A 27,599-nucleotide genomic window follows, 5' to 3' on the forward strand; every position below is an offset into this window, starting at 1 on the left:
CAGTTGTTTTTTTAGCCTTAGGTAATAAAGTGACAGCTGTTTACAACAAAGCATGGAGACTTAGTGACTTAGCAAGAGTGAAGGCTCTGGAGTCTGAGCTCTGCTACTACCTGGCTCAAGCTTTTAACTTCTCAGTTTCCCATCTATAAAAGGAGAAGATGCAAATAGAGGCGAGTTTCCCTAGGATTTAGAGTGCATGTAAAGAACTGGCACTCAATAAATCGTTATCGCCATCATCATCATCCTGTTTTAACTAATGATAATCGATCAGCTACTATGCTCCAGGCATTGTGGTAAGTGCTTTGTTTGTTTTACCTCTAAATCCTCCCAGCATCAGAGAAAGGGTCCCATTTTGTGGAGCAAGGGATGTGGTTTGACAAAGCCCATGCTCCTGAGCCACTCTGCTCTTCTGTGATTATTGTGAATAAGGAGATGATGCATAAAAAGCACCTACACGTCCCTGTATAACGGTAAGTGCCCCGGATACAGGATGGCTTTGATTAATTTCAGGGTTGTTTGTCACAAGGTGATTACTTGGACTTTTGTTGTGATAAAGTTCAGCTTTCAACAATGCATATCAAATTCTGTTATTTTTAGTATTCTTGTCACCAGTCGCAACCCCGAAATAAATGCAAAGAATTGCATAATTGCACTCTATAGTACAATGCGGTATACGTTTAGGCCATCAGAGAGGGTCGTCACTTCTAGCAGGACTTTAAGAAAAAAGATGGCGGTGGCAAAGTAGGGGGTGCCGCCGCCAACTCCGAGCACTGGCTTGCACTGGGGAGGCTGGGGCGGAGCCGGGTGGACGCCACGTGGGAGGCCCCGCCCCCTTGGGCCACCCTGCCTCCAGAGCCTAGGCGCCTGCGCCAGCTCCCTCGGGCTGGGCTCCACCTTAAGGAGCACGCGCACTCTGCCGCAATCGGATTGGCGGGTCCTCGCGCCCCACCGCACTCTGATTGGTGGAGCCGCCCAGTCTCTGGGGCCGGGTGTCCGAGCTCAGCTTCTTCAGCTCCGCGGCTGCCTGGAGGTGGCGCAGGCCGGCCGCCGGACTCGTCTTCAGCAGGGAGCTCCAGTCCAGGAGCTTGGGCAGCTCTCGTCGCTGCTGGTTCCGCTGAACCCCTGTCCACGACCTGGGTCGGGCATGTTTTCCAGGGCCCAGGTGAAGCGGATCCTGCAGCGGGTGCCCGGGAAGCAGCGACTCGGCGTTTACAGGTTCCTGCCCTTCTTTTTTGTCCTGGGAGGAACGATGGAGTGGATCATGATTAAACTGCGCGTGGGCCAGGAGACCTTCTGTAAGTGGGGGTGCAGCAGCGTCCGTTTCATTTCAGGAAGGCAGGAGGCGGCAAGGGACCCGTTTCCCTGGGGGACAGTCAGGTTGCAGACTGCTCATTCCACTCTGAGCGCTGAGCTGCCTTTACCGTGGTCAGACGGGCAAGTACGGTTACATTCGCGGCCCCGGGCTCTCTTGTAAGCGGGGCGACAGAAGCACTTTGGTGTCCAACCTTGAGACCTTCCCTGCACTTTGAGGGGAGAGCACGTGACTCCACGCGGAACACCCTCCTCTCAAGCCAGCCCCTTCGTCCCTGCCCGCCGGTGACATTTGTTTGGTTGGTCCTAAGGAACACACTTGCTCACAGCACTGTAGAAGCGAGTGCGACCCTGAAGATTCATGGAAACACCTGCTAATTGGTCAGCCCTCTCTGGATTCTTCAGTCCAAACCCTGGAGAGAGCTGGTCCGCCTTGGCCTAGAGGATTGCCACAGTCTTTGCGGGACAGAGTCACTGACACCAGGGCCCAGCAAAGAATGCCTGTGAAAAGAATGCCTGGCATTGCTTTGCCAAGCCTTAGCGCTAGTTACCCTTCTGGAAAAACTTTCCCACCCCCTTGGCCATTTCTGCTTTATTCCTCTCCAGAAACACGTTATCACTTGCGAATTACCAACCCTCATTTAAAAACAAATTTTTTTGTGTTTGTTTATTTTTGAGAGAGAGCAGGTGCCAGAGTGAGGGAGGGGCAAAGAGAGAGGGAGACAGAGGATCTTAAGGGGGCTCTGCCCTGAGAACAGAGAGCCCAATGTGGGGCACAAACCCACCAAACGGGAGATCGCGACCTGAGCCGAAGTCAGATGCTTAACCGACTGAACCACCCAGGCGCCCCTATTTAAAAAAAAAAAATTAAATAAAAAAATTAAAGATTTTTAAGCAATCTCTAGCCCCAACGTGGATCTCCGCGAACCTGCAACCCTGAGATCAAGAGTTGCATGTTCCACCTACCCAGCCATCCAGGTGCTGGGCCAACCCTTATTTTAAAAACACTGTTACATTAGCGCTTCCTAAAGATACTTACCTTTTGTTCATCTATTCATCAGTATTTAATACACACCCATGAGAGTATGTAAGGAACAAGGCAATGTCCCCTCCTTCAGAAGAGCTCTAATGGCAGAGACCCATCATAAAGACTGTTACTATTAAGTGTGGTCAATACTGAGGGGACAGTGGCAGGGGGCAATGGCAGTCTTGGGGGAGTGTGGAGACCTCAGCTGGATCAGATGGTGCAGGGAAGGCTTCCAGGAGTTACCATGCCAGGTGGGACCTGAAGATTGACTGAGTAGGTCAGCCAGATGAGGGGAACGTTTGTGGAGGTGAAAGAATGACGCTAGTGCCATGGTGTGAAAGATTACTGTTTGAGGGCCTGAAGGTGAGTGGAGTGAGGGATGAAGTGGTTAGAAATGTGCCTGGGCGGATGTGTCCAGAAGCACTGGAGAACCAAGAACGTACCCAAAGGATTGCAGGTTTTAAGCTGCGGAGGATTAACAAGAGAGTGGGTTCTTGTGGAGAGGAGGCAAGAACACAGGCTGTTGGTTGTTCAGGCCTGAGATGATGGCCTGGTCGGGTGGGTGTAGATGGGATGCCCAAGAGTGGAGTTGAGAGACACTCAGGAGATGGTACTGACAGGGCCTTGTGACTGAGTGGACTCAGGAGATGAGTGGTGGAGGCTTCTGGTAGGACAGCCGGGGCAGGGGTGGGGTTAGGGAGGGGACACTGGCGGGGCAGTCCAGACTCCGTTTTTGGACGTGCCGAGGTGGAGATAGTTCTATAGATCTGAAGCTCAGCAGGCAGATCTGTCTCATGGGTCTGGGTTTATAGGTCATTTGAAACCAGATTGGAAGGAAAGTCAGAGGCAAATCCAACATTTTAAGGATGACTAGAAGTAGCCAGAGAGGCAAGGAGGAAACCCAGAGGCTCAGGAATCTGACTCTGTGAATGGGGGGTGTGGGGTGTGTGTGTGGGGGTCATCCTCCCCTCTCCCACCAGGAGAGACCTGAAAATATGGAGATTCGGGTCAGGAAAGGGGGGTGGAGACAGGCTACACATACCTGGCTCTTGAGAAGGTGGGAGAGCTTGGGATCAGAGCAGAGGCATGAGAGCAGCCCTTGGAAGTTAGCTGGAAGAATTCTTTACTGATGACTTAGCTGTGTGAAGAAGAGTCCATGGCCTTCTGGGGGTAAGTGAAGAAGGGTCAGGGTCATGACTGAGGAAACAGGATTGTCAGGCATCACAAGTGGACCCAGTTAAATGCATAAGTTGGTCCTACACCACAAAGCAGAGTGAGGCATGCAGGAGGAAGGCAATTGGATTAGTCTATAGTTGGGTTTTGAAGATGGGTCAAGAAGTTATTAAGAGGGGACTGCAGCTGGTTTGGGCAGGAAGAGAGAACAAGAGGGGGCTGAGGAGGTATTCAGGGGCCAAGGGCCTGGGGAAGAAGTTGATAGAGGTTCAAGGACGGAATGGCTAGAAAGGTGGTAGAGGTTGTGGTCAGAGCAGGATGAATACTTCAGAGAACACCGCAAGTAGATGGCAGAAGGTGGCCAGAGAAGTCAGGGAGGTGAAGGGGCTAGTGCTTCATCCCCATGGCAGGTGGTGTTGCCTGGAAGATCACACAGGGAGGTCAAGGAGCCTGAACGAGATGCCAGCATTTTCAGTGACTGAAGGGGAGTGGTGGCGCCAGGTGCCCATGAGAGAGCCAGGTGCCCATTGTGGCAAATGGCGTAAGCCCCAAAGGAAGAGGGTGAAGAATCTGCAGTGTCGAAGGGCAGCTGCTGAGAACAAGGGAACTCACCTCACCTCCCCACCCTGAGTTCCTGGTGTAGGTGAGGGAGTAGCAGAGAGCTGCAGGGCAAGACGTGCCTTTGAGGCACTTCAGTTAAGGATGATTTCAGAGAAAGACATTTTTTCGGGGGGGGGGGGGGAAGGGGGGGGTGGGTGGGCAGGGGAGGAAGTGAGGAAAGTCTTAAAAACATTGCTAAGAGGTATGCCAGGACAGGATCCTGTCTTTGAAGACACTCTTACCATGCTATTAAAATCCAGAACTGCATTAACATAGTCCTCATCTAACTCAAGTTTTGTTTTAAATGAGGTTTATTTTGGCATTGAGTTAAACAGTGAGATTCAGAAAGAGCTTGAGAGCTCTAGGCCACTGGTTAAATTAGTCAGATCTGAGTACTTTTAATTCCTGTTTCTTAAAAATCTAAGTGAAATTTTTATTTGACACAGATGATGTCTACCGTAGAAAAGCCTCAGAACGACAGTATCAGAGAAGGCTGGAAAATGCATCGGAGACTGTACTTCAGCCGTCAATAAAGTAAACATGAAATTTTACTACTGGTTTCAATTCCTTTGAAAATGTACTTTTCAGATCTCTTGTTCTTCCCAGAACTGCCTTTACAAAGAATTTTTATAGTTTTCCTGTCTCTGCTTGAATACTTCCCAAGTCACTGTTGGATGGCACTTATGGAAAATACTTTCCTCCTGAAACACTCTTGCCCATTAAATCCACTCGATGAAAATACTAGAAAAAAAATTAATGTTTATGTGAGAGAGAGAGAGAGAGAGAGCGCGCGCGAAAGAATGGCGGAGGGACAGAGAGAGGAAGACACAGAATCTGAAGGAGGTTCCAGGCTCTGAGCTGTCAGCACAGAGCCCAACGAGGGGCTTGAACCCACCAACTGCGAGATCATGACCAGAGCCAAAGTCAGAAGCTTAACTGACTGAGTCACCCAGGTGTCCCTCCATGAAAATATTTCTTAAACAATTCAAGGATCAAAAACAAAACAAAACAAAACAATTCAAGGATCAGTCAGGATGCTTTTTAGTGCAGTCTCAGTCTGAATTATTTGTGAAGTCTTGTTTTAGGCCACAAATAATTACTTGTTTGCAGAATTTAGATTTAAACATAGAGATAAAAGATCTCTACTGCAAGATTATTTAAACCAAGATAATTTTGCAGATTACATTCCTGCTAGCTACCAATCTGTCAACATTTGCTAGGGTGGTGGGAATTCCTGACCACACATTACTCATGTCAGGTGCTCTTATGAACAGAAATAACCCCTCCCCTTGCCTGTCCCCACTAATATACAAGGGCTGGACCTCCATAAGGACTCCAGAGGGGACAGGCTTCCCACCCCTCTGTGATGAAGATGTGCTTTCATCCAGCTGCTAAAGATAAAGACACTACTTCTTCCCTGAGAAAGTGAACCTTCACACTGCAAAGCAACCATAAAGTAACCACAGACTTCATCTGAATCGGAGGCTCAGAGGAGAGATTTTGTAATTTGACCCAGAGTAAGTTTGGGTCAGCTGGTAAGAAAAGCAGAAGCTGTATCCATTTTTTCCCTTTTAATCCCTGCTTGGTAACTACATCCAACATCTATTCAAACAAGAACATATCTGTATTAAAGAAGACTAAGTTTCAAAATAGTTTCTAATGACTGCTCATGAATATATAGAAGCAGATGCTTAAGGCCACAGTGTATTCTCAATAATCTCTGTCACAAACATCTCTTCCCGTTTTTCTAATTTAAATTAGTCCATTTATGTTAGAACCAATTCAGTATAAAGACCCACTGACTACTCCGATCTCCTTAAGGCACTATCCACACCAGCTGCAGCTCAGGGTCACTGCTCAGAGATGGCTTAAGCGTAAAGACCAGTGATGACCCACAGCACTGGGGAGAGGAAGGAGGTTCTTCTGTGCAGTGTCACCTAGAGAGTTCCTGGTGAACCTAACCTTATAGGCATTTTAGTGATTAGACTGCAGCATGAGGAATTAAATTGTAGGATTCTCTCAATTATATGGCCTTATTCCATACCCCACCCCAGTTCTAGAAGTTTAGTATTGGTAATTTAGAGAGAATCTGTAACTTACACACCTTTTACAACTGCCCATAAAACTGACAGTTAACTTCTGTGTCTGCTGTGGGCTCCTTCCCTGGCCCGCCCCCGCTGCCTGCACCCCAGAAAGAATCACAGCTGCAAATTCATGTTAACCTTCCTTAGCATTTTCTTTGTTTTTTTTTTTTTTTTTTTTTTTTTAACGTTTATTTACTTTTGAGACAGAGAGAGACAGAGCATGAACGGGGGAGGGTCAGAGAGAGAGGGAGACACAGAATCTGAAACAGGCTCCAGGCTCTGAGCTGTCAGCACAGAGCCCGACGCGGGGCTTGAACTCACGGACCGTGAGATCATGACCTGAGCCGAAGTCAGACGCTTAACCGACTGAGCCACCCAGGTGCCCCTGTTCTTTTTAAAATATATATCAGAGTTCTGATTTACTGATGGACAACAGAACTTTGAAGATGATAAGAAATGTCTCATTTCCAGGCAAGGAGACTAGCTAAGCATCTGTTGCATTAAATTGAAGATACTCTCAGAGTATGTTGTTTGGATGCTACAAAGTAAGAACTAATCTTTGTTAACCTAAGTGAAAGCTTTTAAGCTTCACCTCAAAAAAATTTTAAGCCTCCTACTTCTCACACACTGGAACTGCTAAGGAAACTTAAATAATGTGAAAAGCAATGCTCTTATATGCTGATTACAGAATTGCTGTGCCCCCTAGTGTGAAGTACAAGGCAAAAAATTTAATAACTCAAATTTTAAAAACTGTAATACTTCTAGAATGACAAAAACGGAACTAGCATTTGTTGCTTGAAATCTACGTCCGGTGTGGTGTTGGGTAAAGAACGTGGCTTTGGAGCTTCACTTATTCATCTGAACTGATAGGGACAATATTTAAGTTAGGCACATAGTAAATCATAAAGGGGAGCTATCTTTGTCTAAAGGGTTTTATTCTGGAAGTCTTGCCTAAGTCTAAGATGTTATAACTTAAGCACATTAATCTCTCTTCCTTTCTTTTTGTAAGTCTGAATTTTTCACCCCAAGTTACTTCTCTTAAAAAACAACAACAACAACAAAACACATTTGGACCATGGTGTTTTCCAAAGCAATTCCTCTCCTAGATAAAGCCATACAGGGGCGCCTGGGTGGCTCTGTCAGTTAAGCGTCTGACTTCGGCTCAGGTCATGATCTCACAGTTCTTGAGTTTGAGCCCTGCATCGGGCTCTGTGACTCCCTCTCTCTCTGCCCCTCCCCTGCTTGTACTCTGTCTCTCTCTCAAAAATAAATAAAACGTTAAAAAAAAAAAAAAAGTACAGTGTCAGCTCTTAGTCTTTACACATGTGCATTAAATTTAGAATTTCTTGCCACATTTATGTGCAACCCACAAGAAGTGAATACTATGTCTATTGTGGGGATAGAAATAGTCTGTTAATTTGCTCAGTTCTGAACATTCATTCAGCTGACCTAGCACACTTCCAAGCTAAAAAGGAACACAGTAACAGTACTTGTTTGCTCATGGTGTTCAGCAGGAAATGTCTGACTACATATCAATGATCATTCAAAATATGCCCATGAGCATAGATGCAGTACAGCCCCAAACATTTAGGAGAACAGAGCCACAGGGATTTGCAAAGTGATATTAGAGGAAAACAGTTGGTTGATTTTACCAACACTTTCTATTAAAAGCGTGGTCATGTCTTTAAGAGCTGTATTACAAGCATGTGTAAAGACATAACTGGGCCACTGGTCTCTTCTGGCCACAGGCAGCTATTTCAAATGGCTTACACTGCTTTATGATATAAGACACGCTTTCCTGACTTCCACCATCAGTAACTACAATTTAAACTTCGACCTGTATTTCCACCCATGGTGAGGACATGTCAGGAATTCCTTGACTGCCTGCCTGAGACGCTTGGCGTGGGGCATGTCAAGCTGCAGTGTGACTACATTCAGCTTGTGTTAATGCAGCCTAAGCCCTGAACCAGGGTCTGGTCACTGACTTGTGCCTCCACCTGAAGAGCTTTGTTCCCTTAAATTGGCAGCTGTGTCCCTGTCAGCATAAAATCTAGACTTGCAGCAATTAAATCTGCTTGACACATACATCTGACACAAGCTTTAACAGAACAACCAAACCTGGTTAATCCAAATCACTTTGCAAACTCCATTTTTATTTGGATTAAAAAGCTTTAAATGAACAAACATATGATACATACATGTTATAAGACTAGTTCCCACTTAAACCTCCTTTGATACAGAAATTAGAATAAACCAAGTTTTAATTAGGTCTGAAAATGTTCAAGCTCAAAAGTCAACAACACCAGTTTGAGATTTCACACAGGGAAGCATCCCCTTTCAGTGCTTCCTCATAGGAAGAGAAGGGGGGGGTTCAAAACAAGGCAATTCAGTGCCTTTTAAATCAGTTGGCTGACCTACTATTTTAAACCAATAGGTTTTTCCCCCATATAAACAAAACTCTTTTCCATATGAACTTACATTTTGAAAACATTTAGGCCATCATACTTTCTAAGCCATATCACTAGTTCCTAAAATTCATTGGGGAAAAAAAAAAAAAAAAAAAAGATGTATATAGTTTACTTGTACTTTTTTAAGTCAGGACTTTTTTTTTTTTTTTTTTTTGGCTTATCTTTTTTGGAAGATGGTTGACCTCAAATCTTATATCCTAAATATTAACTGATATTCTCCAAGTTAATATACAGAAAGACATGATTCTAAAATAAATACATAGATTTTCTTTTTTAAACTTAATTAGGGCCTGCCTACCGGCCCCCTGGCCCGGCTCTGCACTGCCTTCGGGAAGCCCCTGGCTGGATCTATGGTTTCTACAGCACCTCTGAACACTGGGAAGGAGCCGGGAGGAGGAGTGCCCTGGCTTCTAATGCCCCACCCTAGCCCACAGTGAAGAGTTTGTAGAGGCTTCCCAAAGAAGTCTCATCCAGACCTTAAAAGGGGAAATAAAATGGGTGAATGAAATAAATAAATAACTTAACCAAAATTAGATTTCAGGTTCTTTGGTGTAATTCAAGAATGTCTAGAAATAAAATAATCTGATTGTATTATACAGTCCATGATGATTCAATGGCCCAAATAACTAGGAACTGAAGATTTCTTTATCTGATTCAGTTTAACAATAAGGTACTGACATACTACTGCAATACATTTTTTAAAAGTCAGAATTATTTAAAATACTTGATGCAAACTGAGATCCAGTGGTTGACTATACGCAATTAAGTTACAAGGGCCTCCTGTATTTAAAGCACCTAGATACAAGAGGCTTTTCTTCCATTCTACACTCTTTTTGTCCTCATGATTTAGTAAGAATGGCAATTAAATATCCAGGTATTGATTTATACCAGATTAAAAGAAGAAAGTATCCTGTGAGGGTCACTCTCTCCATTTACAAACAGTAAGGGAAGCTCCACCAACATGGCAACCATCTTGTTACAAAAAAGCAGGTTTCAAAACCGTGGAGTTTTCTACCTGTCTGAGCATCATACACTACCTGAAAATATTTCTTCTAGGGTCACCTAGGAGAGACAGGGTCAAGCCCAAGTGTCTGGGATCCGTAATGGTCTTTTTTAGTATTTTCTTAAATTATAATTATTTTCTCCTGAAATTCAAAAGCACAAGCTAAATTTAAAAAAACATTCTAGAAAGCCTTAAATTTCTGGTTGAGATTTGCAATGCTGAAAGTCAGAAGGAAAAAAATGCCACATCTGATGAGGAAATAAAGGTACGAAAACATATTTGCATATGTAGACAATCTACTCTTTTACAATTATGCTTCTGACACAGCTCATATACACTCCCTTCCCTATGCTGGGTTAGGTGTTAGGTTTGAAAAATAAATCACCTCCATGCACACCTCAATGCTTTCTTCAAGGTAAACTTCAATTTTTTCAATGTAAGAGATTTAAAATTTTAAATCTAAGAAGTATAGGATTAAATTGTGAATTCATTATAAATAGATCAAAAGTACCCTTAAACTTACCTGCCAAGACTAAATACAATTCACGGTTGTGCACATGTTCTGCAAAAATAACTGACACCATATATGACCAACAGCACAAGAAACAGTGCTCTGCCCCGCAGGTGTCTGGGCAATGTACCAGCTGCAGAAGGATGCACAGCACTGACTTCAGATTTCTGGAGCAAGCCTCTGAGTCCATAGAGCAAATGTGCCATGTCTGCCAAACACCTAGAACCTAAAAACCACCCTTCACTTCTGCTAAAGTGACTTGAGATACTGAGGCACATGAAGCAGACATCAGTGCACTCCCCTCTGTAAGATGTAAACTAGGACCAACTTCACATTTCATTGTCAAATTAAACTAATCTGTAAACTCTCATGGGTGCGTGTGTGTGCGTGTGTGTACGTAGTTTTTTTTCATTTTGTTTGTTCTTTTTTAAAAAACAAAACCAAAAACCAAAATCAAAAACCCCAAGCCAAGACAAAAACCTTTGATGGTTTCAGTTCCATGGCAACAAGTAAAAAGATAAAACTCCAAGTCTACATATACAACCAATTATGAAACTGGTTTTAAACGAAGGAAACATATGCAAAAAAATCTCTGTGTATTTGATAAAATCAACTTAATATAACAAAAACAAATTGAAATAGCTTATTAAAAGTGTCCTTATATAAAAATGGCCTTGTGATGTACAGTAAAATGCAATAAAAATCATCCTTTGTTCCTCCCCCCCCGCCCCCAGTAACTAAAATGGCTACTGTTCCACAAAACTCTTTATGCTTCTATAAAAGAAACGTAATTGACGTGATTAAAGATTTTCTAGATTGTATGCTTGGCGAATGTTGAGGGTATCTCGGAGCATCAAATCCCGAAGGCGCCAGAGGGCATCTGCCATGGTGGTATGGGCCCCTTTACTTTTCAGCCAGTGAGAGGGCAGGCGGCTCTCCTGTTCTTTTGACAAATGGACATCGCGTCTTCGAGCTGAAAATTAAAATACACACGGAGAAATATAAGTAGGAATAAGGAGAAATATAAGTAGGTAACAATTCCCCCTCAGCCCTAAGGCCTGACAGATTTACTAAAGCATATAACATTTAATATTTTTTAAAGATTTTTTTAAAGTTTAAAGTTTATTTATTTTGAGGTGCACGCATGCTCCAGTGGGGGAGGCTCAGAGAGAAAGAATCCCAGGCCGGCTCCGTATTGTCAGCGCAGAGCCCAGCGCAGGGCTTGAACCCACGAACTAACTGTGAGACTGTGGCCTGGATGGAAACCAGGAGTTGGATGCTTAACCAGCTGCGTCACCCAGGTACCCCTAACACTTATTATTTATTAAATATTATGAATTTTAACCCTGCAGTGTATTTCCAAGCAAATGCCTATTATTTTATTAGGCATCTTGGTTTTTAGAAAACCACGTGCTTAGGTATGAGACTACCTAGCTAAGGATGTCTTATTTTATGCTATGTATTTTAGAAATTATCTAATTTATAATAATGACTTCACAAAAGAGCTGCACAATATAACATAATTCTCTAAAAGGGAACACATGAGTTGCACAAACACCTAAAAGATCTGATCACTACTATTTTGTTGTAGGCAGTCCTGATAATCAATTTCTTTAGTGTTAACAAAAATTCCTAAAAAGGTAAATGTGAGGAAAGGGAAACCATACTTCTGAAAGAAATCAAATTAGGTTTAGAAATGAAGAATGAGTAGGAACTTCCACATTTCTTCCCAGAAGCCAGGCACGTTATTTTAGTGGGTACTGAAAACACAGGAAGTCCTCTGAGCTAAATGAAGACTCAACAGGTTATCTGAAACATGTTTTCCAATATTCTTTTCTTTTTTAAAATTGAACTTAATTTTTAATTTACCCAAGTGCATCTGTGCTGATGCTCAAATGCCTGAAAAACTGTTGAAAAAATTCAGAATATACTTTTATTTTTTATTTATTTATTTTTTTAACGTTTATTTATTTTTGAGACAGAGAGAGACAGAACATGAACGGGGGAGGGTCAGAGAGAGGGAGACACAGAATCTGAAACAGGCTCCAGGCTGAGCTGTCAGCACAGAGCCCGACGCGGGGCTCGAACTCACAGACCGTGAGATCATGACCTGAGCCGAAGTGGGCCGCTCAACCGACTGAGCCACCCAGGCGCCCCCAGAATATACTTAAAAAGACAGCAGTGATGCTTATGACAAAACAAAGTCTAGAAATTGAGCAAAAAAACCCCACCATCTTCGGTGTGTCATGTTCAAGATAAAATTTATTTTACTTATATACGAAAAGTAGATCTCTACCCCATGACATAACACGCCAATCACAGTGAGAGGACTTTGATGATGCACGGCTTTCACAAAGGCTTGTTGAGAAGGACTCTCCTTACCTGCCAGGGTTTGGTCCCACTTGCTAATGCTGTTGGACTCAGCACTGAGTCCTTCAATGTATTTCAGGTAGGCCTCTGAGTGGAGAAGCCGTTGTGTCTTCGGTGGGGGAGCCACAAACATGGGTGTTGTTGGCTGCTGTATGACAGGGGGGCCGGCTGGATGTGGGCCAGGATACGGAGGTGGCGCCTGCTGCCCTGGAGGCCCCAAAACTCCCACCTGAAAGAGCACAGGGCACATGGTGAGGGAAAAAATACTTGGCACATGCTCTGAGAAAGAGGATAACCTGAATTCTGTCAAGTCCTAGAAAATCCAGCTGGGAGGCTCACCTGCTGTCCGTACGGACTTCCGCCTGGCGCTGGAGTCCCTACCATAGGGGCCACTCCTTGGTTCATCACACCTATAATTCAGAACGCAATGGCACAGTTAGAGGTTCTGAGTTGAGATGGCTACTGAAAAACTACTGTCTGATAAGAAATGATGCCATTTATAATGCAAACCTATGGATCTCTGCCCTTGAATCTTTGTGGATAAGAACCCTAAGCACCCAGAACAGGATGCAGCATTCAAATAGAAAGTTCACATTCTTTGGTTTTCTAGCTATTTTAAGTACAAAGGTAGTACAACTTGTCAGATGTACATTAATTATTCATGGCTTAGAAATGATTTGAACCCTGCATAAAATTCTAGTATTTCCCTAGGTAAACTATAGTCAGAATACACCTCTATTTTCAAGGTACTGTTCTTCTGACAACACATTTTCCTGAAACTGGAGCCCATGTTTCATTTTGGCAGTGATGGTGCCGCAGTCAGGCTCAGCAGCAGGCGGTGTGCTAGGACAGCAGGGACACAGGGGAGAGGCTGTGCAAGTGCACGGTTAAATGAGCTCTGTGGTGGCTGGAGGCACATCCTTGCGGTCCACTCACAGGCCCCCAGCACCCCTGGTTCTAACTGGAGTCACTAATACTGGCAGACAGGTCACTTCCATCTGGTAGAGCAGTACTTGGAAAAGGATCATCTGGAAGTAAATCAGCCTCGTTGCTATCACTTCAAATGCAAAAATGACAAAGGGAAAGAGAAAAGCGTGGTCTTACTACATTTGCACTCTGTTATGTTTATAAACTTTGTACTCTTTCTACATTTGTACTCTGTAAGTTTATAAACTTCCCAGTGATGATGCCTCACAAGCAACTTCTGTCCTACAGGTACTAGCTGATAAAGGTGAGATGTCCTAACTTTAGTGTCTGGGGCTGTTTTCATCTCAGGACTGTCCATTTATTATTCTCATAAAACACTGAAATAAGGAAGGGTTCCAGTTTGTTAAAAACTAACAAACTACAGTCAAACAAACCCCTGTTTAAACTTTTAAACAAGTCCTGCTGGCTGCAAAGAAGGGTCTAAAGGAGCTCACTTCACATACTAGATTTTCTAGATTCAAAATGTTGCTATTTTGGCCAGGCAGCACCAGTACACTATTCTAAGGTTCTGAATTGCTAAATGCCACTTCAGGAAGTATTAGACATTTGTTAAAGAGAACGTAGTAGTACAAATAAGCTTTCTGTTTACAAAGTGGGGATTTTTATATTCCAGATCACCACAGCAGAATCCTGATGATTATTTGTGACTGGGTTAAGAGGCTGTGGTGGGTAAGCTGCTGCTCCAACATACTAACCCCTGTGCACTGCCCCCCTCCGGGACACTCACCCTCCTCAGATCCCACAACATGGGGGGCCTCCCTGAGCTGCCTTTCTCCTTTTCTGCAGGGGAGCACAGACAACTCAGCAATCCCCTCTGCTTCCTGTTTTAAAATGCCATGCAAAGGGGCAGCCAGTGAGAGCATGGGCTGAGTCAGCAGAGGAGCTCCCAGAGTCCTCCTCTCCTCCAAGCCTAAGCAGGTGTGTGCTGCATGTGTGTGGGCACTAAGAGTTCTTCCCTGTCTCCCCGACTAAAAGTTAAGTGTGTGCCTTCTTCAAATGCACTTTAAACACCCGAAGAAGTGGGGAAAGGGACACAGATGTGCTCAACACCCACCAAAAGGTATCTGCTACTTAGAGGGTACTGGCCTCAGACGTGGCTCCCACTGAGTACCAAATGCACCCAGAAGTCAACTCCAACCTGGTCTGAGTCAGTCAGATAGGGTACCCTAAGTCAAGGTGAGAAGGTACAGAATTAAGGCCAATTCTACTTGCCACAGGGGCACACCCATCTTATGACTGACTTTTGCTGCAAGAGTAACTCCCACACAGGCCACTACTTCTAAAATGAAGTACCCACTGCCATAAACATTTCCTCTTCGGGTATATCTGAATCAAACACTTGTGTGGAGTTATGGCCATTCTCTAAGCAATACTCATAAGAGTGTGGCCGGAGGCTCTAGGCCAAGCCACCAGGTTCACTCACCCTGCCCACTGCTGGGTGTACCTCTGAAGCACTTCTGGAACTCTGTATAACCCAACACTGCTGGAGGCAAGTCTAACATTTCTACATTTTGTCCTCTGGGCCAGGCCTTTAGCTGGTATTTTGGATAATGGCCCCAGTGCTCTTCTAAGTTATCTTCAGGTCACATTCCCTCCAACTAGATTACGGCTAAAGGTCAGTTCTTTTGCATTTGATGGCAATCAATATGGGAACCTGCAATCTTCCTTTCACAATAAAGTAATATTTCAACTTACTATTTACAAAGTAAATCTGTAGCTAGTTCTGAACTCCATTTATATGCTTCTACATGAAATAAATTCTGAGCTTCTGCTGACAGATAAACCAGTGTCCACAGTTAGTATGGGAGGGCTATGCTGCTCTTTAAGGTCTTATGTCATACTTCTTAGGGGACTCATATACAGAAAGCGTGTTCATTGCAAATTCGTTCCCTCCCTCCTTTTTGTTCCTAGAATGACTGGCTGAAGGATTTATTCACCGTGATCAGTGACTCTGCAATCCCCTTAGAAGGGCTATTTGAGAAGCAGGAGATGGAGCAGGGATTCCATACAGAAGACCTTGTGAGAGAAGAACTGAATCAGAGGAAGAAGTGCCCTCAGGACCCAAAGTGCTTTCCTATGTGACTCAGAACTAGCCATTTGGGATATCGTTCACTGATCATCCATGTATCATTCACTGATAAAGAGGGCATGACCTTCCTAGGCTGTATTCGGTTTTCTGAGCACACATCAAATTGTTTGAGTGGTATGAGAGTATGCCTTCTGCCCCCTGGTCTGCTGAGTCTGGTCTCTGCCATGTGTCCTCTGCTGCTGCTAGGGAGCCAGGTGCCCAAGGGCACAGGTGCTGAGCCGCCTGCTCAAATACACGGGACAGGCCCTGCTGCTGACATCCCTGGGATTCTCAGTGAGGAAAGGCCTGGCCACAGTGGGCAGCAGGTACCTCCGGGAACAACTGGCTGAGGGAGGAAAAAAGAATATGAAGATGAGATTAATGAGTGAAGGAGGATGAAGTTCTTACCCGGTGGTGGGATGCCCGGGAGGCCGGGCACACCTGGCGGAAGATGGTGGGGTGGAGGCCCCCCAGGGTGAAGTGGCTGCATGCTGCCCATGCTAACAAGGCCATCAACTGGGCCCTGCAAAGGTGGAAGGCCTGGCGGATAGCCACCCATCATGCCTTGAAGGACACAACAAATTTCAGACATGCATCATTAACATGCAACATGAGCGAAGTAATAACAAATCCCCCCCATGCACTACCAATGAATAAAGCGCCCTTAGTACTGTGTGAGATAACAGCAATTAGTGCAATTATTTTGTTGCAATAATGAACAAAATAAAAAGTTACAAATATGAAATCCAACACTTGTGGATGAATTAGTACTTAGTAGATTATTATTTGTAGTTATCTTCCCTGGGATAAATATGTTGCGTGTTTTTAATTAAATAATAATAAAGAGGAGTTCCAGTAACAGCCTTCCCAAGGTCATGTTATTGCAAGCTGTTCAAACAGAGTGACCAGTTCTGCAACTGCGGTTCTAATTCAACAGACTAAACCCCATCACCCCACTCTGCCCACACTCTTACGCCTATCATGGGTACACATGAGGGGACACTGGAATGGAGGGAAATGAGGCGCACAGCCCTGATCACAAAGCATGGTTCTCCAGCTTGGGGTGCGTGGGGGTGGAGGGGGGGAGTGGGCAAGAGCCTTTCAAGGCTTCCTCTTCCCTTCTGGCCCCACCACTACTTGGTAAAAATGGATCATGTTCAGGCTTGAGCTGGGGAACAGAGAAGAGCCATCACAATGGATGATGTTTCATCTTTAGATCTCTAAACATGTAAAACAAAGGTAAAACCTAAACCCTCCCAAGCCAAGCTAAGCTAATCCCAGGTCACTCGGTAGCAGGCACGCAGACCTCAGAAGGAATGGCTGGAGAATCAGGCTCTGCTGATGTGAGAAAATGCCAATTGTCATTACTGTCTCCAAGTTCACAAATGCCCTCACATAAACCTTCAGTTAACAGGGAACATTTTAAATGAGGTACAGACTTTCTGTGAACAGAGGCCTTTATTCCTTTATTTTCAAAGCGTATCTTCATAACACAAAATATTTTCTGCTGGCTAGGGAAGAGTTTCAGGAAACCAGTATTTTTGGCAAAAGGAGTGAAAGAAAGAAAATAATTTCAAAATGTCAAAAACTCACCTATCAAAAGAACTTTAAAGCCACACGACATTTTTTTTGAGCAAGAAAAACAACTTAACTCTTCTGGGATTTGAAATGATCACAATAAACAAAACATAAGGCTCCCCCCAGAATGCAATCACCTTTCGTCCCAGCTTCCCGCACGAAGGGAAGCTTGAGGGACGGGTGCCAAACCTCATTTTTACAAAACACTCTTTGTAGGAGGACCCTGGGAAACAGTGGAAAACTCCAGATTCTAAGGACTTTACTCTTTGACTTTCCCGTAAGGATTATTGAAAGGTATCTATTGATAAAAGTTTAGTCTTTTGAAGCTATAAAATTACTGAAAATTCTGAGATTGGTTCAGCCTGCTTCATTAGTCATATCTAAGCTGACTGAAAAACTTAAAATCACACACACCAATAAAGCGAATTCTAAATAGTACCTCTATACATGAAATAGGATTATGAGTTTCATGGTTTTTAAAATGAGAGTTCAGAGAGTAAAAACTACTTTTGAACAGATACCATCATCTTAAACAAAACTGCCAAACTGCCTTTTAACCACACCACCAGCTCCAGCTCTTATGGGTAAATAGGTGGGAATTTAAGGACATTAGGAGGCTTTGCTTTCAATTACAAAAGCCCATCTGAACGCAGCCTTCACGGGCTGTGGTTGAAGAAAAGTATTAAGAACTGAAAGCCATGACACTTGTCTTCATTAAACTGTACTTTGGCACTTATTATCCCAGTCACATGTGTTCAAATGAGCTTTAATGCTTGTAAGCAAAGCTGGTCTCAGACAGCAACAAGGCTAAGACTTAGGCCCTAAGCAATCTGTAAACCCAAGAAAAATCACCCTGTCAGCTGCAAAGTTCCCACTGTGGACCAAAGACTGGTGACCGTACAGGATGCTTGCTTGCCCTTCACTCCCATGGCCTGGAATCTGGGCAGCACATGCTTAATAATGTGAAGGGGTCCCCCCCTCCTTGCCCCTCAGAGCGCTATGATGGTATTCCCCAACAGGGAGCTAAAATGCTGCAGCTGCTGTGTTTTAATAGTTTTAGCTGTTTGAATTCATTTTGTTAATGTGTCCCTGGGCTTTTTAGTCAAGGGCACAGTGCTACAGTATCACATATCAAACGCAACAAAACAGGATGTCAACGAGGGAATTCTAACTTTCAAAAGTCCCCATGTTCAAGGCCTGATTTCTAAAACCCTCTGGAATCCCGTTAACCAAAATGGGCCATGGAATAGAGCAGGCGATTATGAGATTTGTTAGATCAACGTCAGTTACACTGAGAGTACTGAAAAGCCATGATTCAGATGTGCTCTGGCGAGTGCAACTGCTGAGTTGAGCGACAGTGCATTTGAGAACTTGCCATCACAAAAGGTAGGAGCGACAATGAAAAAGTTATCCTATGCTACTCTTCCTTCAAAAGCAAATACAAAAAAGCAAAAACAAAAACAGCATCCCAATGAGCCTGCCTTGAACAACACTGTCTTGGACTCCCTGCGAAAAGAAGTCAGACCGCTTGCTTCAGAAGACACTCAGGTGGCTTGTATGGACCTCACCAGGCTTAGGGAGATCACGAAGGAAGGACCCGAGAAGTGATCTACGGGCTTCTCGTTGGAGACACATCAGACAAGGCTATTCAATTCAAGAACAGCCAAATTTGCCATGGCTACCAGAACCAGAGACAACACACACAAGCAAACCACATTCATCATTTTCTTTTCTTTTTTTTAAAAATATGTGACTGGGATACTAACAGAAAATGCAGTTTAATGTAATTAAATAGAAAAGCATTACAGAGTGGGCACAATGAATTGAATAAGGACTTTGTACTCCACTTAGCAGTCATGCACATTAGTGACCAAGAAAGGATTTAGAATTCACTGTCAAAAATCCTTTTAAATGGTCAGTCTTTTAAGGATGGCTGCAGCAGAACAAGGCAAACTGAACCCTGGAATGAGACGGGAAAATCGGTATCACCTAAGAGCTTAGTTTCGTGTTTTCTCTCGGGAGCCCCTCCAGAACAGAATTCAGGGTCTGTTTAGGTTTTCTGCTATAGGGCTCTATATCCAGAGCAGTCTGGGGTGGAGAGTATCGCCAGACCATGCCCACAGTCAGGCTAGAGCTGCTCCCTACTAATTCCCAGGGCTGGGCCCAGGGCCCATTTCTGGGGCAGAGGGGAGGCATTGCCCATATGGGAAAGGCGACAGAAGGACGACATGGACGACTGGAAACTTTGACTCTGCCATGAGAAAAGCCTAGAGATTGTGGCCTACTCCTCATTGGAGAAAAAAAAAAATGAAGGAATTTCTTAAAGTGGAAAAAAATGGTCTTAGCTCCTGTTTTTACCTGCAACAGGTGTCAACTGCTGATTGAGCATCCCCATTGGTGTTGGTGGTGGCACCACCCCCATGAGAGCCCCCACAGGGGTGCCTGCTCGGGGAGAAGCACTCGGCTGCTGTTGCTGTGCTGCTCGCTCTCTCTCCTGCTGCTCAGCAACTTTAGCTGCCCGCTCTGTAAAGGCATTTCAGATTTTCAATTCTGTTTTTAACCCAGGAATTCAAAATACCATCCATTGCATTCAACAGGACTAGTAAAAACACAGGCAACAGTTCTGTCTCAACGGAAGGAACAGTAGATGACTAGTCTCAACACAGGAGGAGTCGGGCCGATTTCACTTGGTAACCTAGCGTCCAGCTTTCCTATCCCATCTTGAGAACTGGTCTGCAAAGATTTCAAGAATGTTAAGACTGCAACACACATTCAGAAAGCACAGGTTTTATTTAAACACGTCACCAGCGTAACCAACGTGGTTAATCTCACAAGGCACCCTGAAGATGAGAAGCGCTACCATTATTCTAGTATTAATAGCATTATAAATTATTTATAATTTCAACATGAAGCAATTCCATGGCCCATTATAATTTTTGGCACAATTGTTACTTACACTATTTTCCTGATTCCTTGCACCCAATTTTACTACGATTTGAGGACTCTTGTCATTAGTGTCATGGGGTTTAGCAGCTGAAGAAAATTAACTCTGTAAGGGAAAAGTAGCTTACTGCCTCCTTCACAAGGTTTTAGGGAAAATTAAACACTACTTTCTACATCCTAATGAAGCAAAGAGGTCATGTTTAATAAACCCCGAGGGGAAAAAATGCATGATACTCCAGGCTACAGTCATCAGAAGCAGGGAATATATATACACATATGAAACAATGGACAATGTACTGACAGAACCAGGTTTCCTGAGGCTGAGCAGTTCAATACTGACCATAGATCATCCTAAATCAGCTAAAGTTCCAAGAAATCACTCTTCTTTCATCCAAAATACAAGAGGAGCATTTGCTTGTGCCAGTTCTGGGTTGTGGAGCACCGCTTGCTGTACCCTTTTCTCCTTCGAGCTGCTCTGTCCTACCCCTCCATAGCCAGTAGCCCCAACAATCACATTCCCAGTCTTTTTGGGAGCTAGCAGGCTGGACCGTTACTAGAAAAGTCTAGAAATGTGCTCCCAAAGCTCTCACAATACAGGGATTATTTTGCTTCACTATTCATAAACGGGAAATCTTCCCCACTCCTCACATGGGCAAGCTGAGGTTGGGAGATAGGTAGTAACTTGTCCAAGGATACAGAGAGAACCAGCAACATGTAGCCCTGACTTATGATAGCACATTCCACTGCCACACATTAACCCTCCAACATGGAATTCAAAAGGCTACTGTTGGCTGATCTAAGGAGTGGAAAATAGCTCAAGATCACATGGCTTTAAAGAGAATCAAGAAGCAACAGCTCCAGTCCTCCATGAGCATAAGAATGTGAAAGTCAAGCAAGTCAGAGCTTCCTTGCTGTGAGAGTTGCCTGTATGGGCCTGTCATCACTCATTAACACTGTCCCAGTTTATAGATCCTCTGTACAATGAACGTGAGGGACAAAGGCCATTGGAACAACCCACTTCCTTGTGCTAGCAGTAAAAAAAAAACAAAAAACAAAACCACTGAATGACCTAGACCCCCACATTAAATTCTAGTATTTTCATTACACAAATGACACAGTAAAATGGGAGAGTAAAAAAATGAAGTTGAAAAAAGAAAAATTCAGGTCTGTGGATCGAATATTGGACTGGCTACCTGTTGGCTCCTTCTGGGAAGAGCCCAACGGGCTGCGTTGGAAAAGACTGTTAAATGAAACTAGCCCAACTCGAAACTTTGGGTTTTGAGTTCAAACCCACACTGGGTTTTGGTCCAAATACCACAAGTTCAGATTTTGTGTCTCAGGCAGACACTGCTGAGTCATACCCAGCTCATTCTCACTTGGTTTTCCCATTTCAGACTCCTATTTGAATTTAGGAGACTTTCCTGGAAGCCCTCCTTTCCCCCTCTCTCCAGCCCTGCTCCAGTGTTTGTACTTTTACATCCAGCACATTTGTCTCTCTTGTTCACGCTCTAAATAACCAGCCACATGTGACTGGCTTCATCTGCCCTAGACTGGGCTTTACATTCACATGAGCTTTGTTTCCAATATTCCTCCAATGGAGTGATATTTGGTCTTAACTGTCAGTAAGGTCTAATACCAAAGAAAAGTTTGAGGTTTTTATGGAATTGACTAGGGTTTCTTAAAGAGTATTCTGCAAAATATTTGTTCTTTATGATTCTAGAAAGTATTATATGAATACTTGATCAAGTTTCAGAAAATGCCAGGTGACAAAACACAGGTGTTTATGGTAGGTCTTAAAGACTTTACTATGGGAATATGCACTATAAGTTTCCAAGAGTGGAAGTGTTTGGAATGCTTCTCAAACTGGTTTTGCCACAAAGGTTTTTCTGTCTGAGCATCTTGTAGGATTAGAATTCTGCAGAAGATGTTTGGGGAAGCCTGTCAGATAATTTTACAATTATCAATCAATTGATATAAATGAAAAGACTAAAATCTTTTTTTTAGAAAAATTTCTTAGGAAATACCGTAAATTTTAATAAAGGAGGCAGGCTTAACAATTAATTTCTTTATTCTTGCTGGAAAATAGCAGATTTAGACCCAGCCAAGAAGAGTAATGGTTGATCACAGTGGTGAACCATAGAGACACAGCTCTAAGCTGGCAAAATGAACAATATATACAATTCCAAATGGAAAAAATATAGCTCCACGGCAAGAGTCCTGCCTAATCTAATGTTCACTACTCATTTCTTTATTAAAGGTATGTCTGACATTTAAAAAAAACAATACCTGCCCCCCCCCCCCCCCCCCCCCCCCCCCAGTATCTCTCAGGTATTCGTCCCTAAAGGCTAATTAAGAACCACCAAATCTTTAAATGATAGCTCATGGCCCCAAATAACTTAATTACAGAGTTAAAAGGAAAATGAAGGCAGGTGAACTTTATCAGGGACTCCAAGTGCCTTAAAAGTAGCTATGACTGCAGACATAGCACAGGCCAAGACTGGCCTAGGAAACCAAGCGCTTTCAGCCAAGCCTCAGCCTGGAGCTTAAATATGTGGCTTATCGAGAGCCATAATAGATCCTGATTTTGAATGTTCCCTTTTGGATGAATTTTAACCAAAATTCGACTTAACATTCTTATATAATCATTCCCCAGCTCAACACACGTATGCTTATAGGACTCAACAAAAGAAGAAAACCATGCAATTTTTAATAGCAAAATATTTGAGAAATTTTTTTAGGGGAAAAAAAAAAACCCACCAGGACCAAAGGCCAAGTCAGGGGCAGTGCTTGCTCAGTCAGGACAAGGCTGGCATTTAAACTGTTGGCTGGGAGCCATTTGAGACAGTCCCCAACACACAGTTCATGTGCAAGAGGTAAGAACAAGAGAGTAAAACCTGTCTACGCACGTGCATTCCTGAAAACACCCCCTTGTTTAGAAAGCTGAGATAGTTGCACCTAGTCTCTATTTACCTTCATATTCTGCTTTCTTAGCTGTCTCAAGGTTTCTCCATTCTGTCCCCACCAGTCGGCTGAGCTCCCCAAAAGAGTAGTCTGGATGCTGGGCCTTAATCACAGCTCTCATCTCACTGCTGAACAGGATGTAGCCACTCATGTTGATTTTCCGTTTGGAGCCTTCCTTCTTTGCACTGCCTTTGGCAGACTTTGGGGTAGACTGTAAGACAGAAAGCTCTTATAGTGCATCAGAACACTCCATCTGGTCAACTGCTCAAGGTTTCTGGAAGCCAGGAACATGTGATTCAATAGTTATTATTATTTTGCAGACACGTTTAGTTTATAGCTGGTCATTTTCTTGGTCAAAACAGTTCTTCCTTGCCTCTTACCATTTAAGAAATAAATGAAAGTTTCTCTGAATTCCATGACTGTAATCTGTAATGGTGACCTCACAATTATGTCTTGGGAAAATTCTGAATGAGAACAAAATACCACCAGGGATCACCTCGACCCAGATAAGGGCCTGAAGGAGGAGAGACGAGAAAGATATGGGCAGGAAAGGCTAAAGTCACAGGGCGATGCTGCTCCTCACTGCTCACCTTCAACACAAGGTAGGCAGAGCTTTCTAACTTAACATGCCATTAAAAATAGCTATCTATGCAAAGTTTAAAACGGTATGAAATTTAAAATTCTTTGTGGCATCAAGAAAGAAAAAAAATTTGTTCCTTCCTGCATAATTCTAGGTTGAAGCTCACATATATGAGGGCTGGGTATCTCCTTCCTTCAGCTTGAGTGTGCTATGAACCAAAGCTGAGAGAAAGACAAGTAACAGGAACTTGTTACCATCACCTGTGGGGGTGTGTAGGGCATGAGATCCAGCTCACTGGCCAGTGGGGTCTGAAGCTGAGGCAGAGAAGGAGGTTCAATGACCTCACTATCTTCTTCCCCCATCTCTTCAATATCATCATCTCCACCTTCTAACTCAGCAAATTTAGCTTCTAGCAACTGGATCTTCTTTTCCAACAGAGGTGAGGGCTCCTTCTGAGGAACTATTGGTTTTCTAAAAGAAGTGAAATTAAAAAAAAAAGAAAACAATCACCAAATACCACTCCAGGATTGGTCAGAAAGCAATGCTCTGCCTTAATATTTAGAAAAGACTTCCTGCAATCTGCAATGTATGTTCTAAGTCAGCAAAGGAAAGAATTTAAATGGGTATTTATAAAGTCACCCCTATTTATAGACGTTTGTTTTTCAAAGAATTCTGCTGAAAATCCACCCAAAATCCACAAAACTGGATCCAAAGTTGAGATCTAGTTGCCTATATAATACAGTGAAGAGAATTTTCATACTGTGGAACTAGGCAAGATCTCTTAATAGATAGGCTATAAACCAGAACCAAGGATTTCTGCCTCCAAATTACAATTACTGGAGTCTATGCCAAGGGCAGTTATTACATCTCGACAATGAGGATTTTCCTTTAATTTTTAGCCGAATTAATATTTTCTATTTGAAATGTACACAGCTCTAGTTTAAGAATAAGAAAAACAAACAAAAAACCACCATGGGCTATACTATTTGGGTATCAATTTTCCTATTGGGAGTTGAAGTTTTTTAAGCTTTACCTGAAGTAATAAATTTCATCATCTACCACTTTAGCAGACAGCGAAAACCTCTTCAGTCCTTTGAATTTCTTCATCTGCTTGTCACTCTCGTTGTAGCGGCTCTCACAAAGCAGAATGTCATTTTCTGGTATTTCAGTTGGTCTGCAGGAGAGGAAGTCCTTGAATGACAACACAGCGCACTTTCCTGAAAGGTAAATTGGAGGGGAATTAAAGGAGTAAATTGTGGTCATAGCTAACAATCATTTTAAAATTTTATTATTTTTGAATGAATATATTCGCATGACTCAAAAGTCAGAAGATTTAAAAGGTGTACACAGGCATAAAAATAGACACGCAGATCAACAGAATAGAATTACAAGTCTAGAAACAAACCCACACAGTTGGGTTTTTACAAGCAACTGATTTTTTTTTTTAATGTTTATTTTTGAGAGAGAGAGAGGTGGGGAGGGGGAGTGCACGAGTATGAGCAGAAAAGGGGCAGAGAGAGAGGGAGACAGAGGATCCAAAGCAGGCTCTGCCCTGTCAGCTCAGGGCCTGATGTGGAGCTCGAGCTCACAAACCATGAAAGATCATGACCTAAGCTGAAGTTGGATGCTTAACCGACTGAGACACCTAGGCACCGCCTACAAGAAACTGATTTTTTACAAGGGTGCCAAGACAATTTTTTTTTTGTTTTTAATGTTTGTTTAGTTTTGAGAGGCTGCAGGCCCTAGGCTCTGATCTGTCAGCAGAGCCTGATGCGGGGCTCAAACCCATGAACCATGAGATCATGACCTGAGCCGAAGTTGGACGCTTAACTGACTGAGGCGCCCAGGTACCCCAAGGGTGCCAAGACAATTTGATGGGGAGAAGAGTCATGTTAACACTGGCACAAGTGAATTTCCACATGCAGAAGAGTGGACTCTGAACCTTACCTCACACCATATGCAAAATGTAACTTCAAAATGGATCAAAGACCCAAACATAAGAGCTCCAACTATAAAACTCTTAGAAGAAAATATAGGTATAAATCTTTATGACCTTCTATTAGGCAGATGTGACATCAAAATCACAAGCAAGCAAAGAAAATAAACCGGACTTCATCGAAATGAAAACCTTTTGTGCTTCAGAGCCCACTATCAAGAAAGTGAAAAGGCAACCCACAGAAGAAAATATGTGTAAATCGTGTCTCTGGTGTAAGTCTAATACCCAGAACATACAAAGAACTCCTACAGCTCAACAATAACCAGACAAATAACCTAATTAAAAAACAGGCAAAGGATCTGAACAGACCTTTCCCCATAAACCCACAAAAAAATGAAAATAACAAGTGTGGGCAAGGATGTGGAGAAATTGGAATCCTCACGCATTGCTGATGGGACTGTAAACGGCTACAACTTCTGTGGAAAACTGCATGGCAGTTTCTCAAAAAGTTAAACAGGGCTGCTGTATGATCCAGCAATTCTACTTCTAGATAAATATCCAAAAGAACTGAAAGCAAGAACTCAATTAGATACTCATACACCAATGTTCACAGCAGCATTATTCACAACAGCCAGAAAGTAAAAACTACCCAAATGTCCATCTACAGATGAGTGAATAAACAAAATGTTATGTATACATCAATGGAATATTATTCAGCCATAAAAGGGAATAAAATTCTGATAATGCTACACCATGGATGAACCTTGAAACATTATGCTAAGCAAAAAAAGCCAGACACAAAAAGGCAAACAGCACATCATTTCACTATTATGAGGTACCTAGAATAGACAAAAATCATAGAGACAGAAAGTAGAACAGATATTACCAAGGACTGGGAGCAGTGGGTAGTTACAGCTTGTCGGGTAGCAAGTTTCTACTTGGGAAGGTGACAAGTTCTAGAAATGAATAGTGACGGTTGCACAATATTGTCATGGGACTTAAGGTCAATGAATTGTACACTTAGAAATGATTAAAAAACTCCATTTTATGTTATGTATTTTACAATTAAAAAATGGTAGCATATCACTTACATTATTTTACAACTAAATTTTGTTGTAAAATAATGTATCTTGAGGATCACTGCTGGTGTTAACATATTTATTGAACTAATTCCCTATTGATGGACATTTAGGCTATTTCCAATTTTTTGCTCTCCCCCTGAAACAAATAATGCTGATATAAATAATTTAACACATATATCAATTTGTACATGTGTGAGTATATCCGAGGTACAAACTTCTAAAAGTATACAACCTGGGTCAAAGGTATGGGCACTGTAATTTTTATAGGTATAACCAAATTACCTTCCATAAAAGTTGTGCTAATTCATAAACCCACCACAAAGTAGGTAAATGCCACTTCCCTATGTTCTTGTCAACTAGTTAATACTGGAAATTTTGACAATCTGGTAGGTAATTAAAATAAAGAAAAAGAACATTTGGGTACGTTTATTTCTCTAAGGGCTGAGGTTGGGCATATTTTCATTTAAGAAACACTGGTAACTTCTGTCTATTCTTATCCTTTGCCCATTTTTCTGTTCAGTGTTGATCTTTTCTATTTTTTATTTTTATTTTGACAGAAAGAGAGAGTGGGCATGAGTGGGGGAGAAGGACGGGGGGGGGGGGGGAGAGGGGGAGGGGGAGGGGGAGGGAGGGAGAGGGAGGGAGGGAGGGAGAGGGAGGGAGAGGGAGAGAGAGAGAGAGAGAGAGAGAGAGAGAGAGAGAGAGAGAGATTGATTCCCAAGCAGGCTCCATGCTTAGTGCAGATCTTGATGCGGGGCTTGATCCTATGACCCTGGGATCATGACCTGAGCTGAAAAGCTGAAATCAAGAGTTGGATGCTCGACAGACTGAGCCACCCAGGTGCCCCATGTTGATTTTTTCTAAAGGTTTTATAGAAGTTCTTCATATGTGAAGGAAATTTGATCTTTATGTATTAC

General features: G+C 43.0%; 3 protein-coding genes across 17 annotated transcripts in view; 2 read left to right on the forward strand and 1 right to left on the reverse strand.

The window, feature by feature from the left end:
• The first annotated feature begins 996 nt into the window (after positions 1-996).
• On the forward strand, positions 997-4,855 carry SMIM4 (small integral membrane protein 4). The gene is made up of 2 exons (XM_042927523.1): positions 997-1,295; positions 4,558-4,855. The coding sequence occupies exons 1-2, from the start codon at positions 1,145-1,147 to the stop codon at positions 4,647-4,649; spliced, it is 243 nt and encodes an 80-aa protein (XP_042783457.1). The 5' UTR covers positions 997-1,144; the 3' UTR covers positions 4,650-4,855.
• A 3,472-nt stretch (positions 4,856-8,327) lies between these two features.
• Positions 8,328-27,599, reverse strand: part of PBRM1 (polybromo 1) — a 117,077-nt gene continuing 97,805 nt past the window's right edge. For 6 of the 15 annotated variants that reach the window (XM_042929608.1, XM_042929610.1, XM_042929607.1 and 3 more), the window contains 8 exons: positions 24,698-24,881; positions 23,925-24,135; positions 23,094-23,295; positions 19,539-19,703; positions 16,011-16,166; positions 12,887-12,957; positions 12,560-12,776; positions 8,328-11,150 (listed from right to left, as the gene is read on the reverse strand). In XM_042929608.1, the coding sequence (XP_042785542.1) occupies positions 10,978-11,150; positions 12,560-12,776; positions 12,887-12,957; positions 16,011-16,166; positions 19,539-19,703; positions 23,094-23,295; positions 23,925-24,135; positions 24,698-24,881 (1,379 nt within the window). In that variant the 3' untranslated portion in view covers positions 8,328-10,977. Of the gene's footprint in view, positions 11,151-12,559; positions 12,777-12,886; positions 12,958-16,010; positions 16,167-19,521; positions 19,704-23,093; positions 23,296-23,924; positions 24,136-24,697; positions 24,882-27,599 lie in introns of those variants that run through there. The other 9 variants (XM_042929616.1, XM_042929617.1, XM_042929614.1 and 6 more) reach the window with 3 other exon arrangements.
• The window catches only part of GNL3 (G protein nucleolar 3), a 113,782-nt gene continuing 109,625 nt past the window's right edge, over positions 23,443-27,599 (forward strand). The window contains exon 1 of the mRNA XM_042929629.1: positions 23,443-23,686. The gene's annotated coding sequence lies outside the window, so the exon portion shown is untranslated. The remainder of the gene's footprint in view (positions 23,687-27,599) is intronic.

Source organism: Panthera leo, chromosome A2 (genome assembly GCF_018350215.1).
Source record: "Panthera leo isolate Ple1 chromosome A2, P.leo_Ple1_pat1.1, whole genome shotgun sequence".
Taxonomy (NCBI): Eukaryota; Metazoa; Chordata; class Mammalia; order Carnivora; family Felidae; genus Panthera; species Panthera leo.